Genomic DNA, 14979 nt, shown 5'->3' with positions numbered 1-14979 from the left:
CCCATCAAAATCTACTCTGGGTCTTCTCCATCAGGGTCCTTTCACCTGTCCTTTGAGGTCTACCTAAGGGAAAATCTTTGCGTCAGGGTCTACCTCTTATTAAGGGGAAAATATTTTCATCAGGGTCTACCTATCCTTTGAGGTCTAACTCTCCTTGAGGGAAAATCTCTGCGTCAGGGTCTACCCCTTATTTAGGGGAAATCTGTCCATCAGGGTCTACTTGTCCTACAGGTCCATCTCTCCATCAGGGTCTATCTCTCCATCGGGCCCATCAGGGTCACCTTTCTTTTATTTATTTCTGGAGAACGATTCTAACTTCGCGGATCAATTTATGTCAGAACTTTAAATTTTCTTTCCTTAACATGTTGGTTCTAATGATTTCAACGAAACTGAAAGCTTGAAACAGGATACAAATTTTCACTAAACATCTGACCGACTGCCTTCTTTAAATCATTCATGATTTATACCAAGAGTCGAAATATATGTTCCTAGGCTAAGCTAGAGTAGGAGATTCCAAGCATTAATGACGTCTGGCTGGACACCGCCAGGAAGCTATAATTTTGCTTAATGCAACAATTACTCACTAGACATTTTATTTCAAATAGATAGAAATAAAGTCATATAATATATATTAATAGGGCCATTATAGACATAAACAAAGTTAGATAAAAAACAGGCGACGCTCACACTAACAGCTGTTAACGGGAAATTTACATGCCCGGGACGGCAGTTTTCAAGACCGCAAAAATTATCGAGTGAAGTTAGTGACAAAAAACGCTATATTTACGATGGAAGAGCTGCGGCAACATGCACAATGCTGCTGCTAGTGAAGAGATAACGCCTCGAGTGTTTAACTAGCAACATGCTTGGTTTGTAGAAGATAAAATGACAGTAAACATGTCATTTTATCTTCTTTGTAGTACATTTTTTCATTTTTTGCAATAAACCTTTGAGTAGGAACATGTTTCTGTTATTGAAAAGAAAACGACTGTAGGGACTGTTTGAGGAGCAACATGCTGTCGACATGAAGGTTTGCATCATGTTTACCCTCCGTACCTGCACCACGACATGGACGTCTGCATCATGTTTACCCTTCGTACCTGCACCACGACATGGAGGTCTGCATCATGTTTATCCTCCGTACCAGCAACATAATTCGCAGGTCTGTATCATGCTATTCTCTGCAACTCTAAGTATGCTTTTTGTTTCAATATTTGCGCATGCCAACATTTTTCAAGTAGTGCAGTGACAGTAATAGCGTACCGGAGATATCCAGGTAATGGGTGCAGCCCTCTACGGTATCATTACCCCAGTAGACCTTATGAGTTTAGAACTTCGTAGTCCACGGTCACGCTGATGCGCTGCCATCGTCGTCCTCCGTCTCCAAGTCGTCGATAGGCAAGTCGGGTCCCGGATAAAACGTTGGATGTAATTCGTCTTTTGCCCTCCATTGGGCCAGCTGATGCAAGATGCTGTTGTTTTATCAATTGCTCAGGGTAGTTTCACATTACTGGACAATCCGGCATCTTTCTCAACCAGTTTTCCAATCGTCTCTTGAATATTGCAAGGGTGAACTCCTCTCCTCTCAGCTCTTTTGGCAAGGCATTAAACAGTCTCGGTCCTGCCACGGACAGTGATCCGTCCCGAAGAGTCTGTACTCTGGCCCATTGTGCAACCCGCTACGGTATCATTACACCAGTGTGCGCACCCGTTGCACAATTTACATCCATGCACAAACAGGCTCTGGCCCTTAATATCTCTAATTTAACCTAGTAGCAACATTAACGTGAGTCCGTACAATAGTTATAACTTCAAGAAGAAGAAGAAGGAAGGCCTCCGTTGTCCCAAATCGTCGGCCATTTATGGCTTGTTAAAATTAATTATCAGATTTCTTTATCATTGTATATACGCCGTTCGTTAATCTCTTTTTAGGAGGCTTAGTCGACGCTCATTGGCTGAAAACGACTGTAGGGACTGTTTGAGGAGCAACATGCTGCTGTTATTGAAGAGAAAACGACTGTAGGGACTGTTTGAGGAGCAACATGCTGCTGTTATTGAAGAGGTAACGACTGGAGTCATGAATTTAGTAGTAATGTCCATTCTCGGTCGTTTCGTGTGATTGAAAGTCAATGCGTGGGTAATGGCTGCCTTCCTTAGGATCATTAGATCCTAAGAAACTACAACATTAAAGATATGTTGAAAGAATAAATATCCATGCGAATGGTATTTAGAGATTCAGACAGCCATAATTGGCAGTTCTCTCTCGTTTCCACTCCTATACTTTCACGAAAGATACTTTAATTTGCATTATTCATTCTCGCACCTGGAACACGACATGGAGGTCTGCATCATGTTTACCTTCCGTACCTGTAACGCGACATGGAATTGTGCTTCATGTTCAACCTCCGTACCTGTAACTTCACATGGAGGTCTGTATCCTACATTCCACTCCGTACCTGCAAGTTTGCAACATAATTTGCAGGTCTGTATCATACTATATTCTCCGTAACTCGAGGTATGTTTTTTTTCTGTAGTTGCGCCTGCCAACAATTTTCAAGCAGTGCAGTGACTGGAATATCGTACCGAAGAGGTGAATAGCAACAGAAACTGCGACACTCGTACAAGAGATCCCTAACACGAGACATTGGCCTCCTGCACGAGAGAGACAGAGGATATAAATGTAAAGAATCTGCAACGATGATTGCAGAAGCCTAAATAACGTAACCCATCAACTGCCTTGCCTACATATCAACTTAAAACCACACAACTGAGACCCGCAGTCTCACACAGCGAGTTTTGCGGGGGCGTTCAGTAACAATGCCACTAGCTTCGAAAAATCCCATAGGACTAAAGCGCCAGAAGGTCCCTAGGACTCAAGCGTCTTGAGTCCTATGGGATTCAAGCGCCATAAGACACCCTTGAGGAGGTCGCAGATCTTGAGAATAATTTTGTCGATTACGGCTGACACAATCGCAATAACCGCTGAGTATGTTGATTTGATTTAAATGTGAGCGAATATGATTAAACCTTCGAATATACAAATGCTTAGAATTTTAATCCCATCTTAATTCAAGGGTATTGAGTATTTGCACAAAACGAAGACTTGTATGGTGTACGACATCGATTTCATCTTGAAGGAAATAAATTGGACATTTCGCCTGAAATGCTTTGCCCCGCCCATAGTGACAACGTTTTAAATCTTTCGTGTTGCCAAAGCATTTTGTAGGAAGTATAAAAATAAAACACAGAAATCAGAAAGTAATAAAATATAAAGCAGAGAAATCCGCACAAACATAAGTACTACAAAAAAGGCACAGTTTTTAATCAAAGTTATTTTAATGAAGTTAACAAAACGTGTATCTAATTGACAATTAACACTAAATACAAGAATCACCAACAGGCTAGATTGAGCACAAGTAAGGCACATGGTATTAAGTATTGGCAAATATTAAAGTAAGCCAAAGCCAAATCCTCAGGACTAGCTTCTCTAGGACACATACCGGTAACATCAAAAATACTTATTACGTAGCAGGCAATGAAAAACAGTACAGCAAAAGTTGTGATAAGTGAAAAATATGTACTTCGTTTGTTACTAAATACTAGTCTAGCTGGAAGCTCGTCATTAGAGAACATTGTTTTAAGAAATCACCTCGTCGCATGCTTGAACAAAAACTACATATGTAGTAGAACAAATATGAAGTAGGTATAAACATTTCCAAGTGACTGTTTTACAGAGCGGATGTTATAATAATTATGGGTTGCAAATCATTGCAGACCTTCTCTGAATATGACATCGAGTAACGTCTTCCGATGACTTCTGTTGTTGGAGCTGCAGTGAAATGGTCAGAATTCTGCAAGCTTCACTTCACGGCAAGTCTCATTTTAGTTAATTTACTTCACAGCAACATTTTGCTGCTGGCTTCTACAGAAATTAGTCGAAAAAATACGCGAAAATGGCATTAACGGAAAGAAAATTATGTGGAGATCGATTCGTTTTGTGCTCAAGTAATAGTAGACAGAATCAAAATACTTGTCTATTCTTGATTACTTTTCGACCATTCTAAAAAGGAATGTCTCGCCTAACTATCGCACATTTCAATATCAATACACATTATACGATAATGGCAATATAAAATTAAATAATCTGCTGACATCAGATGCAAAAACGGTTAACAGTGGCATGAATGCAAGAAAATGAGACGTGAACCTAATTAATCGACGCCAACTGCAGGGACGGTTCACGAAAAACAATGAGGATCTAAGAAAACATCGCCATTATATAAAACGGCAAAACGCTAGCTTTTTAAACAGGCACCATTCCTTGAATTTCTTCAAAACTGATTATTTCACTAGGCGATTATATGCCCTAAGTGTCCGGAACATTCAGCTGTAACCACAAGAATTTTCACAGGTCATCTTTGCAGTTTACGTTAAACAAATATGCATTTGACAAAAGAATATAGTATTAAGAAGCATACTTTTAAAGTTCTCATTCAGATCCTATTTATTAAACATTGTTTCCATAAAAAGTAATTTTACTAGGAAGCACTTTAGATTATTCACCCTCGTCGATTAATTTAGTTAGAAGTTGGGGTAAGAACATCATGATGAAGCGGTACTTGTTCATACATATCACCGGGCAATAACTACCAGTATCGGGTGATGATCCGATGCCTAAACTATTAAGAAACTATACTTAAAATAAGTAATTCATTTATACACAGCCATAAAGCACAATACTGGCCTCAGTATAATAGTAACATAACGTTTCTATTACACACAAGATTTTAACATAGCTACGTGACAGTAAACAAGAGAATATGGCAAGCATAGAAATAGGAACTATGAGAGAGACGAAAATGACTTACATTTACTGTGTAATCTTCGCTGCTAAGCGAACATAGGCTGTTCAGAAATTGCATTGGCTTAGCAATTGCTACCCGGAATGGCTTTTGTGCAACTCAATTTCCGAAATTTATGAGAACTACTAAAGCTAGGATGACAGAAAAAAACATCATTTGGGATTGTCGGAAAATATCCTGGAGCGAGAAATAATAATATTTACCACACTCAGTCTTAGAATACTTCTTGTAAAAAAACAAAACTAAATGCTTACGGAAATTAGCCGTAAGAGAAATGTTTTTCATAAGCATGAAGCTTATGAAAAACGCGTTTCAAGTTCCTTTAAAAGCACGAAGTTCGGCCGTGACTGACTTGAGGATGTCTGTAGGAGGCACCATCAGGCCGGTGTATACGAAGGAGTCGTGAACGATCTGCTCGTATTTCTCATCGCTGCACGCATTCTTCATGACACCGGGCAGCAGTTTAGCAAAGTCTATTGCATGCAAAATTTCCAGGACATTTTGATCTATGTGCCTGTCCTCAGGACAAACGTTGTGGTGAACTGATGCATGACGTCGAATTACTCTCTGCACGAATGTTCTGTTGTCGAAAGTTCTGGGTTTGCGTATGGCCGCGATGAACTGGCAGTCGTCATCCTGATACTCTTGTTTAATTGTGACCACTTCTTCAACTCTCTTAACAAACGGATCTGGATTAATTGCTTCCGTGCAGTTCTGTGAAGCTGAGCGTGATCCGTGTTCGTTCTCTTTATCTTCACGAAGACGTTTCTGCTGGACATTGTTATTGGACTTCAACTTTTTATAGGCAAAGACAAATTTAGACAGTGAGTGTTGGAAGCATTCAAAAACCAGTTGTTTTTCAGAAGTCCGGCCAGTTGCGCCACAGAGTTTCTCCCATAATGAAGACTCCACCGAACGTAGAAGGCTGATGGACTCTAAATCGAAGAGGGATTTCAGCGCACTCAGAGAACCGTTTTCAGCTAATAGGCGTTTTGCGCCCGAAATCCAATCCTCTAGAGGCTTTAAAATACCCCCTAAATTATATTTAGAAACAGTTTCAGCCTGCTCGACGAAGTCGGAAACCACATTCCTCACATAAATAGAGTCTGCTCGAGACGAATCTTCAGACGTCGATGATTCAGCAGTTTCTTCTGACTTGGAATTTATCTCGCCCGGTTCAGATTGCCTTGCATTTCGATTGTTGTAACTAATTTCTGAGAGAAAGTCAGCACATTCATCAGAAGCATCAATTTTTGAATGCCTCTTTTCCGAATCTGCAATTGAACGGTCGCGCACCTCTCTGCTGTGAACGAGAGGCGTTTCAGAAGAACCAAGCATTGATGAAGTGTTCGAAGTTGTTGACTTCTTATTTGGTTGGATGGCAACTTCAACTAAAGAATGCTGTTGAAGCACGCACTGGCTGCTCGGAGTTTGCAGTATAACCTTGCGATGCAGTCCAGCTGATTCGTCATTTGAAGCAGGTTCACCAACACTGGAGGAATTCGTATCAAGTACACCCGGCGCAGAGAGATTTTTTTCATTCAGCATATCGTACAGCTCGCTGTCTGTTGCCAAAGTGTCTAGCCATGACAACATTAAAATCTCATCACAAGGGTTTTCCTTGTGGCCCCTGGATTCCTTCGCCGAGACAATTGTACGCATTTTGGAGCTAGGATTTTGGTTCAAATTTTCATAAAAATCGTTTTCTTTTTTCTCGAGGCAAAATAATGAAGTCTGCTCAGTCTCATCGCCATTCAAATAATTTGTAAGAGTAGACGCATTCAACTCAATTTCATTCGATGCCAGGCATTTCGCAGGGCATACATCAACTATTTCATTGGAAGGCTCGCTATGGACCACAGAAGGATCGATATTCAACGATGTCAGAGACGAGGTACTAATTTCCATGCAGGACTCTACCTCAATACTTTCCTCACGCGGATCTGAACAATTCCTTTGAATGGGATACACCCAGCTAATGGGCTTGTAGTCATGCACTGAAGTTGAGCTTTTCAATGCCGTATTAGGATGACTGGGAAGACTTGAGTCCCCTTCAGTTGACTCAACTCTCGACGGACAATTTAACCCTTGCAGTATGGAAGTCTCAATGACACCGGCTCTGCTGTGACAAATCGAATCAGGACGGTATTCTGAAGAATGAAGCACCGTTGGTGTCGAAGTCTGAGCAGCTTCTGCAAAAAAATTTGATCCAAGATCATTAGTTACATGTTGATCAACTGATTTCATTGCACTGATTGTGGCTTTGTGGTTCATTTCATTGATTCCCTCATTCATCGTAAGTTTAAGTTGAGGAGCAACAGTAAGCGACGGTTCCTCGACCATTTCAAGTTTTGAGCGTTCTATTTTGTAATTATTGCTTTCGGAGCCAAATTGATCAGCTGATGACATGCTTGTTGATCTGGACCGACGAGACTTCTTAGAACTGTGACGTTTCTTGGACGTGCATTTGGGTGATCTGCAACTCTTGCGCCTCGTTTTATCATGGCTAAGAGTTTCATTGGATTCAACTAGATTTGAGAGTTCGGATTGATCACGAGAAATGAACGTGTTCCCAATCTTATATTTAGTTTGACAGTGTACGGGTGTAAGGCTCTGGTGTTGGTCAGAGGAGCAACTGTGGTTTCGGCTTTGGTCACGCTTTAGGCATTGATCTTGTTTTTGATTTCGATTGGGAGATGGAGATTTTGATGGAAAACAACTTTTGTTTCGACGAAACTGTGGAGAACGGCTTCTGTTACGAGATCGATGGGGAGATCGACGGGAAGAACGGCTACGGTTACAAGATCGATGGGGAGAACGGCTACGGTGCCGAGATCGATGGGGAGAACGGCTACGGTGACGAGATCGACGGGGAGAACGGCTACGGTGACGAGATCGACGGGGAGAACGGCTACGGTGACGAGAACGACGGGGAGACCGGTTGCAGTTTCGAAATCGACGGGGAGAACGGCTACGGTTTCGAGATCGATGGGAAGAACGGCTGCGGTTTTGGGCTTGATGGGGAGACCGGCTACGGTTTCGAGATTGATGGGAAGAACGGCTGCGGTTTCGAGATTGATGGGGAGAACGACTCTGATTCTGAACAGGATGCGGAGAAGGGCTTTGGTTCTGACTAGGATGGGGAGAATTACATCGATCAGCACGAGAATAGCTTTCATTTTGATGAGAAGAGGGAGAATGACTTTTCTTTTGATGTTTATGCATTAATAAAATTTTCTCTGCCAGCTTCAGATACTCATTTTTAAACTCGTGGCTCAGAACAGTATTTGAAAGCTTCATATTATTTATTTCCTTACAGCTCATCAGCTTGACTTCCTCTTTAGTTGTGTCAGAGGATGAAGAGCTCTGATCCACCTTACACAGATCAATAACTTCACTCATCTTACCCACATTTTCAACAGCCAAACTCACTCCAATACTGTTAGTAACTTTTGAAATTGTTCCATTAGGAGGTTTCGAACTATTCAGTATCGGAGATGCATTTTTTTCATCATTCAGAGATAATGTTTTTTGTTCTTCTGTACAGCCTACAGAATCAAAGATATCCAAATTTTCTAAAGGAATTCTCGATGCCAATCCCCATTTATGTTTTCCACTCAACAAATTTTCAATGAATTTTCTGCAAGAGTATTCTTCAGAGGGCTTGTGGAGTTCCATTTCATTTGATTTGCTATTTTCAGAAGTAATGCTGTTCAAAGACCAATGACAGAAGGGATCAAAAAACGTTTGCAGTTTAGAAGCGTCATCTCCATATTTTTGTGTCATTCTTGATTTGTAGCTAAGCACTTTTTGTTCCAGTTCAGCAGCCATGAGCACTGGCAGTCTTTGTTGCCAGTGATCCTGAAAAATTTGCTAAATTAAACATTTTAATATTTCAGGAGGAGTGACACTTCTGTTTTAGTTTATTCACAGCAAATTTTAGCTAAAAATGGATAGATCTATTTCATGAAACTGTTCAAACACTAGTTTCTACTTCAAAGCAACTGAAAAATGATTCATGTACAGAAAGAATTCAAATATTACTGGTTTATTCAAAATGATTGATTCTTTTAGAGAAAGATTTTGAATCAGAAAGATGGTTGAATTTTCCTCTCAAAAATGACATCAATGAATGATCTTACTTGTGCATAATCCATATTAGACAACTTGAATGGTGATAATATGTCACTTATATCTTCAAAATTGCATATGAAAGCTAAGATTACCATGAATGCAGCAGTGTAGTCATACTGCATGAAACTGGCACCAAGACTTGTGATGGATGTTGATCGATTGCTCACAAATTTGAGCCACTCTTCATGATAGAGCGGGTGGCACTTGGGGTCTTTGGAATAGATCTCAGTCATCCTCACATGCTCCATGTGTAACTCCTCCCACTGATGCATCATGCTGCCAAGTAAATACATGGTATCAATTGTAGTAATATATGTAACAGATTAGATCATATAGAAATGTGATCATGTATGTACATGGATAGTTGTGAATAATCATAATTCAATTATAATCTATTGTGGAAAATGCATATGGGTAATAAATATAAATTTATATATTGTTATACATATACATATATACATAAGCAGCATCTTGGAGAATAAAATTGTACGTTTTGAGAATGAAAATTAAAGACATTTGTACTTATAAATTTGATACCTACACCACAAACTGCAGAGACTGAGAAAATATATGAAGATCAATTGTGATTCACAGCATTAATATCTATGTCTTCAGAAGATCTTGCCATCATATTTTATACACAAAATAATAAGTAATTGCAAATGTAATTAGCAAAATAATAAGTAAAAAAATAATAAATAAATAAATAATGATAACAATAAAAAATTAAAAAATAAATAATAAATAAAAAATAAAAAATGCAAAAATAATAAGTAATTGCAAAGTTGACTCAAAAATTGATAGGTAATGAAGGTGATACAGATTACCTACTTATTGCCAAGAATCTAGTAGGTGGACAACAATGTGTCAGTATTAATGGAACTGTATCAAACTGGCAACAATGTGCAGTGGCATGCCATAAATAAGTGTTCTTAGAAGTGTGAAACTCTGAGAATGGAAATATGCATGAATTGGCAACAGGCCACATCATGCCTATTCTTTAGTGCTGACATCACTATGATTTTATATGAAGATTGGAAAATTTCCATCTATTACTGAACTTGTAAAGCTTGAACTTATACATTTTTAGTTTCATGGCTCAATTGTGTACTTTTGTTAACAATGGGATTAATAAGATACAAGATATCTAATTCGTCTAAATGAATCTTACAGCTTAAAAATAGTAGGAATTTAGGAATGCTCAAGAGGCAGCTCCTAGCATAGATATGATCTATAGCTGCTTTTGCCAACATAGACTAACAAATCATCATGTGCACTCAAATTGTCAAGTGCACTCAATTCAGTGCACTATTGAGTGTAGCACTCCCTCAATATTCAGTCAATTTGTTCATCACAGATTTTCATAAGAGAATTACTTGAACTTTGGCATCTATGAGTAAAAACAAAAGGAGCATTTGACATGTAGGCCTAACTGGAAATAAGACAACTTCTAATAGATACGTAAGCCTGTTATTGAACTCCGCAGATGGCACTAAATCCGCAGAGGCACTAATTCCGCAGGATGCACAAAATAAATTATTTAAAATCTCATTCTTCAGCGCAATAAAAGAAGTGAAATCCATGCAAAGTTCAAAGCATGATGCCAGGAAAATTTGTCAGATGAATGCCAGACATGCAAAAGAAGTAGCTACCACACTTGAGAAACCAATAAAACATGAATTCAATCTGTGTATGAATACCGTACCTACCAGAGCCCTGGCTCACCGAATACGAGAGTGCATAATCAACAATAAGACATTCCTTTACAACTAAATAAATGGTTTGTTCAGATGTGTTTTTTTCATATTAAATTGGAATGCATTGTGAACTTTGGTTTGGCTCTCATGACTCAAGCCCGTCATGGAAAATTGCTGCACTGTTACATGTCAGTGTCATTGCAACTTAATTTCAATTTTCAAATGTTTCAGCATCAGAACCAAGGATTAATTCATCAAATTAATTATAAATTTCTTGATTTCTCAGTATTCTGAGCAGTGTAATATATCTCACATTTTTCTTGCATTGGCCTTGAAAAATGCAAATGTTTGGTTGTATCTGAACAATTCTCTGCAATGTTAGAGTAAATTCCACATTAATCAATCTAAATAAGTTAAAATTTGAATATAGGTATTCAATAGTTACAAATACATTCAAACTTTTCAAATAGATACTTAAATTTTACTCAAAATATGATGAATAGATAAAGTATCGATTCCTGAAAAGAAATTATTGTATTTGGAAGTACAATCAATTTTTATTTACTTCTATCAAAATTATTGTTAGATACTGTTCTTTTAATTTTTATGTTCAATGATAGATTATTTCATCCATGACAGAGCAGAAATAGGTATAGTATATTTAATTGAGGTGATGCAAATGTTAAGTAGACATTAATGCTGCATTGCTGCTTGTAGTTGAATTACCTTGCACTGCAATGTACATGCATTGAAGCTGGTATTACTACCATATGTAATGCATGGGATGGGTCAGAGTTGGAATTTTCCTACTCGTTTCTGAAATCTCGCGGCTCAAATGTGACAAATTTTTAATACAATTAGAATCTTGTGGCCCGATCATGCACTTTTATTGACAATTAGATATGAGGTAATTCATCTGGCAGAAATCTTGCAGTTGCGGAAATCATGGGAAAGCTTTAGTTGTGGCCTTAAAGGTAGATGTTTTCCATGCTTGGGATGAGTTACATATCTTGATGAAAATATTAAAGTTATTAATATGATATTATGGCAAGTAAGGGAAGGTAATTCAAGTGTGGACTGTGGGGCCCATACCATTACCACACAGAGTAGTGACAGGAAGAGAGCTGTGTGCACTGTGCAATGTGGCATACAAACCGCTGAGTCAGCTGGCCTCTTGTGAATCGAGTGAATGTGAGGATGGGCAACCTGACGGTCCTGACCATTGGCCAGAAAGGCCACTGGGCACTGGGCACTCTACATGAGGGCTTAAACATGCCCATTGGTCTTACACTCTTACAATCTCCAACTCACGTATGAGGTTTTTTACCAATGTCATCACCACTCACAAAAAAGATTCTCTTATAGTTATGCTTGCCATATCCTCTCATGAACAAGCCACTCTTATGCTTGTCCATCAAGTTATAGTACATGATGTACATCTGTTTATTACCTTAAATTTACTGTTGGCCCGTGTTGGGCATGTAGCCGCATAGTTCCATTGTGGGAAATGGCAAACAATGTTGAGTCAAATGTATAAGTAGAGTTAGTAGACCAGTGGCAGTAGGCAGTAGCAGCACTGCAGCAGTAATTATTAGGTATGCAAAAGCCTAAAGTCCCAAACCCAATGCGGCAATGCCCAAATGAAAGGAATGCAATATCACACAAATAAATATGGCAGTGCCAAATTGAGCATGCACTCAGTGTAGTGTTTGAGTACTACTGTTAACTGTAAGTCTGTAAGTACTTAGTAAACTACAGTCAACAGTGTAGTCACTGTAGTGAGTGTAGTCAGTGTAACTGTACCATACTCTATTCTAGCTAGCTGGAGTCTTAACTCTGGTCTGGAGGCTGAGCAGGACAGATGGCAGTACACACAAATGACACAATCACATTTATGCCTTATTTTGATTCTACCATCATCCATAGATTCCATTATTCCATAAGATGCTCGATTGATGATTGACAGTCATCTTGTCAATTGATTCTAAAACTAGTCCACTAATTTTCAAATAAAACTAGTCCAATTACTCCACTAGGCCAAGTTTGAAATGTACCTACTATCTTATCTTCAATCCGTAAGCTGAATAAAACTTACTTGCTTACACAATTGTACATGATGACTGACTTGTATGTCATGATGTCATTTACTGACTCTTTGACCTTGTATTACAGCTGCACGGCCAGTACGGGTACGACTGTAATGGTAGTAGACTCTAGACTAGTAGTTGTGAACTTGTACACTAACACTTGTACCCACAAAACATTCCATTGACGAAGTTAAGATCAGGATCTCCGTTTCGAAGCTGCAGGCTTTCTAAAATAAAATGGAAGCTAAAAGCATGAAAATTCCACTATCATACCATAGGAATTTTAGAAACGATTGTAGAACAAGTTGTGAAGGATTATATACTTCAGAAATTGGTTATCAACTTATCAGATGATAAAGCTCTACCGGGGCCGGCGGCAGTACGCGACAACGCATGCGGTACACAGCTCGTTCAGTCGTACTAGGCTCGTAGAGGCTGAGTCGTAGCGGCGTGTTAAGGACGGACGCCCGGATTTTATTTCGTTGAACATTTATGAGAGCTTCTGAAGACTTTTCCCGGTTGTTTCCCATCATGCACTCGATTGTTGTTCGATCAAACATGTAGTGGAAAACAATATCGCATAGATCAGTGTTTTTCAAAGTGGGCGATATTGCCCCCTAGGGGCGGTGCAAAGATTTTGGGGGGCGGTAAAGAAGAACAGGGCAATAGGAAGGCGACAGTCTGAAGTCGAAGTTCGAACGTTTGATTGACGATTTGTACACAACACGTGCAGCACATGACTCCCAGCGATGGTTTTTTCACCCAGATCTGTTTTTAGCGCATTTTTTCATTTCTGACAAAATGCACTATTGTGCTCGCCATGTTCGTCCGTCTGTCTGTCCGTCCGTGACTTCACGTTTTCGTCGACGAGAAAATGCGCTGTCACTCACTGCAGTGAGTTCTGAGTTATATTTTCTTAACCTCTCTATCTCTCAAACTAATGAACTTAACGCGATGAAAATTGGTACACGTATTCATTAAGACCTAACGGTAATGTAAAGCTCGTGACATTTTTTTTTTATTTTGCCTTCAATTGTTTTTGCCATATTTATATAGCAATATGGGCCGAAATTCACAGTGATCAAGGAATTTCTTTTAAACTACTGAACAGATTCGAACGAAATTTTGAATTTACAGTCCTAACTACCGAACGACGATGTTTAGGTCGTGAAAATTTTTTCTATTGCGCCTTCGTTCGCGAGTTTTATTCGCGATTTAAACAGCAATACGTGCTTAAATTTGCAGTAATCAAGAAATTTCTTCCAAACTACTGAAAAGATTTGAACGAAATTTAGTATTTTAATACCTAACCTCAGCAACGGTGATGTTTAGCTCGTTAAAATTTTTTCGTTTTACCTTCGTTTGCGAGTTAGACGGCTATACGTAAACGGCTCTTTTTTTAAACCGGCCGGTAGAAAAGCCGGTCGGCCGGTAGAAAAGCCTGTATAACTTGCGAACGAAAGCGAATAAGGAAGTGCAGTGAAATCAAGAATGACGGTGAAATGAAAAAAATCGCGCAAACGAAGGTAAAATAATTTTTTTTAATCTAAATAAATACCATTTGGTAGTTAGGAATGTATATTCAAAATTTCGTTCAAATCTGTTCGGTAGTTTCGAAGAAATTCTTTGATCACTGCGAATTTTGGCCTGTATCGCAATATAACTCACGAATGAAGGTGATATTTAAAAATTTTTCGCATGCTAAACATCACCGTTAAGTTCTGTTGAATACATGTTCCAAGTTTCACTGAGCTGCGTCCATTAGTTTGGGAGATATTACTTGATAATTGAATTTCGAGATTGGTCGTGAGACCGGCCAGGAGTCCGGCCGTAAATTCGCCTGCGGCATCCTAGGTTTCTAGTGTTGAAACAGTTAAAACAGCTGAAAAACATATTGGTTCAGCAAAAGGGGTTCTATTTGTGAAATACAAATTTGTGTTTAACCTTTATCTTTTAAAATTACAGCGTACTAAATTTTATAGAAAAAAGCGCATGATTTTATTTGTGTCTGTGGGGGGCGCTAGAAATTCACTAGGGAGCCAAAGGAGGCGCCAGCCTGAAAAAGTTTGGGAACCACTGGTATAGATCAACCAAAAAAGCTTTGTTGTTAGTCATATTTAATCGACTATTCAACAAGTCTATTTTTACTCAGCCAAGAAAAGTAACATGGCTTATGAGACATGACTTTGCAACTTATAA

The 14979-nt window shown here is 39.0% G+C and overlaps 1 protein-coding gene across 1 annotated transcript; it reads right to left on the bottom strand.

The window, feature by feature from the left end:
• Positions 1-3251: 3251 nt before the first annotated feature.
• LOC108678404 lies at positions 3252-13185 on the bottom strand. The gene is made up of 3 exons (XM_018166819.2): positions 12789-13185; positions 9089-9272; positions 3252-8723 (listed from the first exon to the last, which is right to left on the bottom strand). Exons 1-3 carry the CDS (start codon positions 12827-12829, stop codon positions 5175-5177), a joined length of 3774 nt encoding a protein of 1257 aa, XP_018022308.1. The 5' UTR covers positions 12830-13185; the 3' UTR covers positions 3252-5174.
• Between the last annotated feature and the right edge of the window lie 1794 nt (positions 13186-14979).

This window comes from Hyalella azteca, unplaced genomic scaffold (genome assembly GCF_000764305.2).
Source record: "Hyalella azteca isolate HAZT.00-mixed unplaced genomic scaffold, Hazt_2.0.2 contig16722, whole genome shotgun sequence".
Taxonomy (NCBI): domain Eukaryota; kingdom Metazoa; phylum Arthropoda; class Malacostraca; order Amphipoda; family Hyalellidae; genus Hyalella; species Hyalella azteca.
This window is presented reverse-complemented; position numbering and strand designations above follow the sequence as displayed.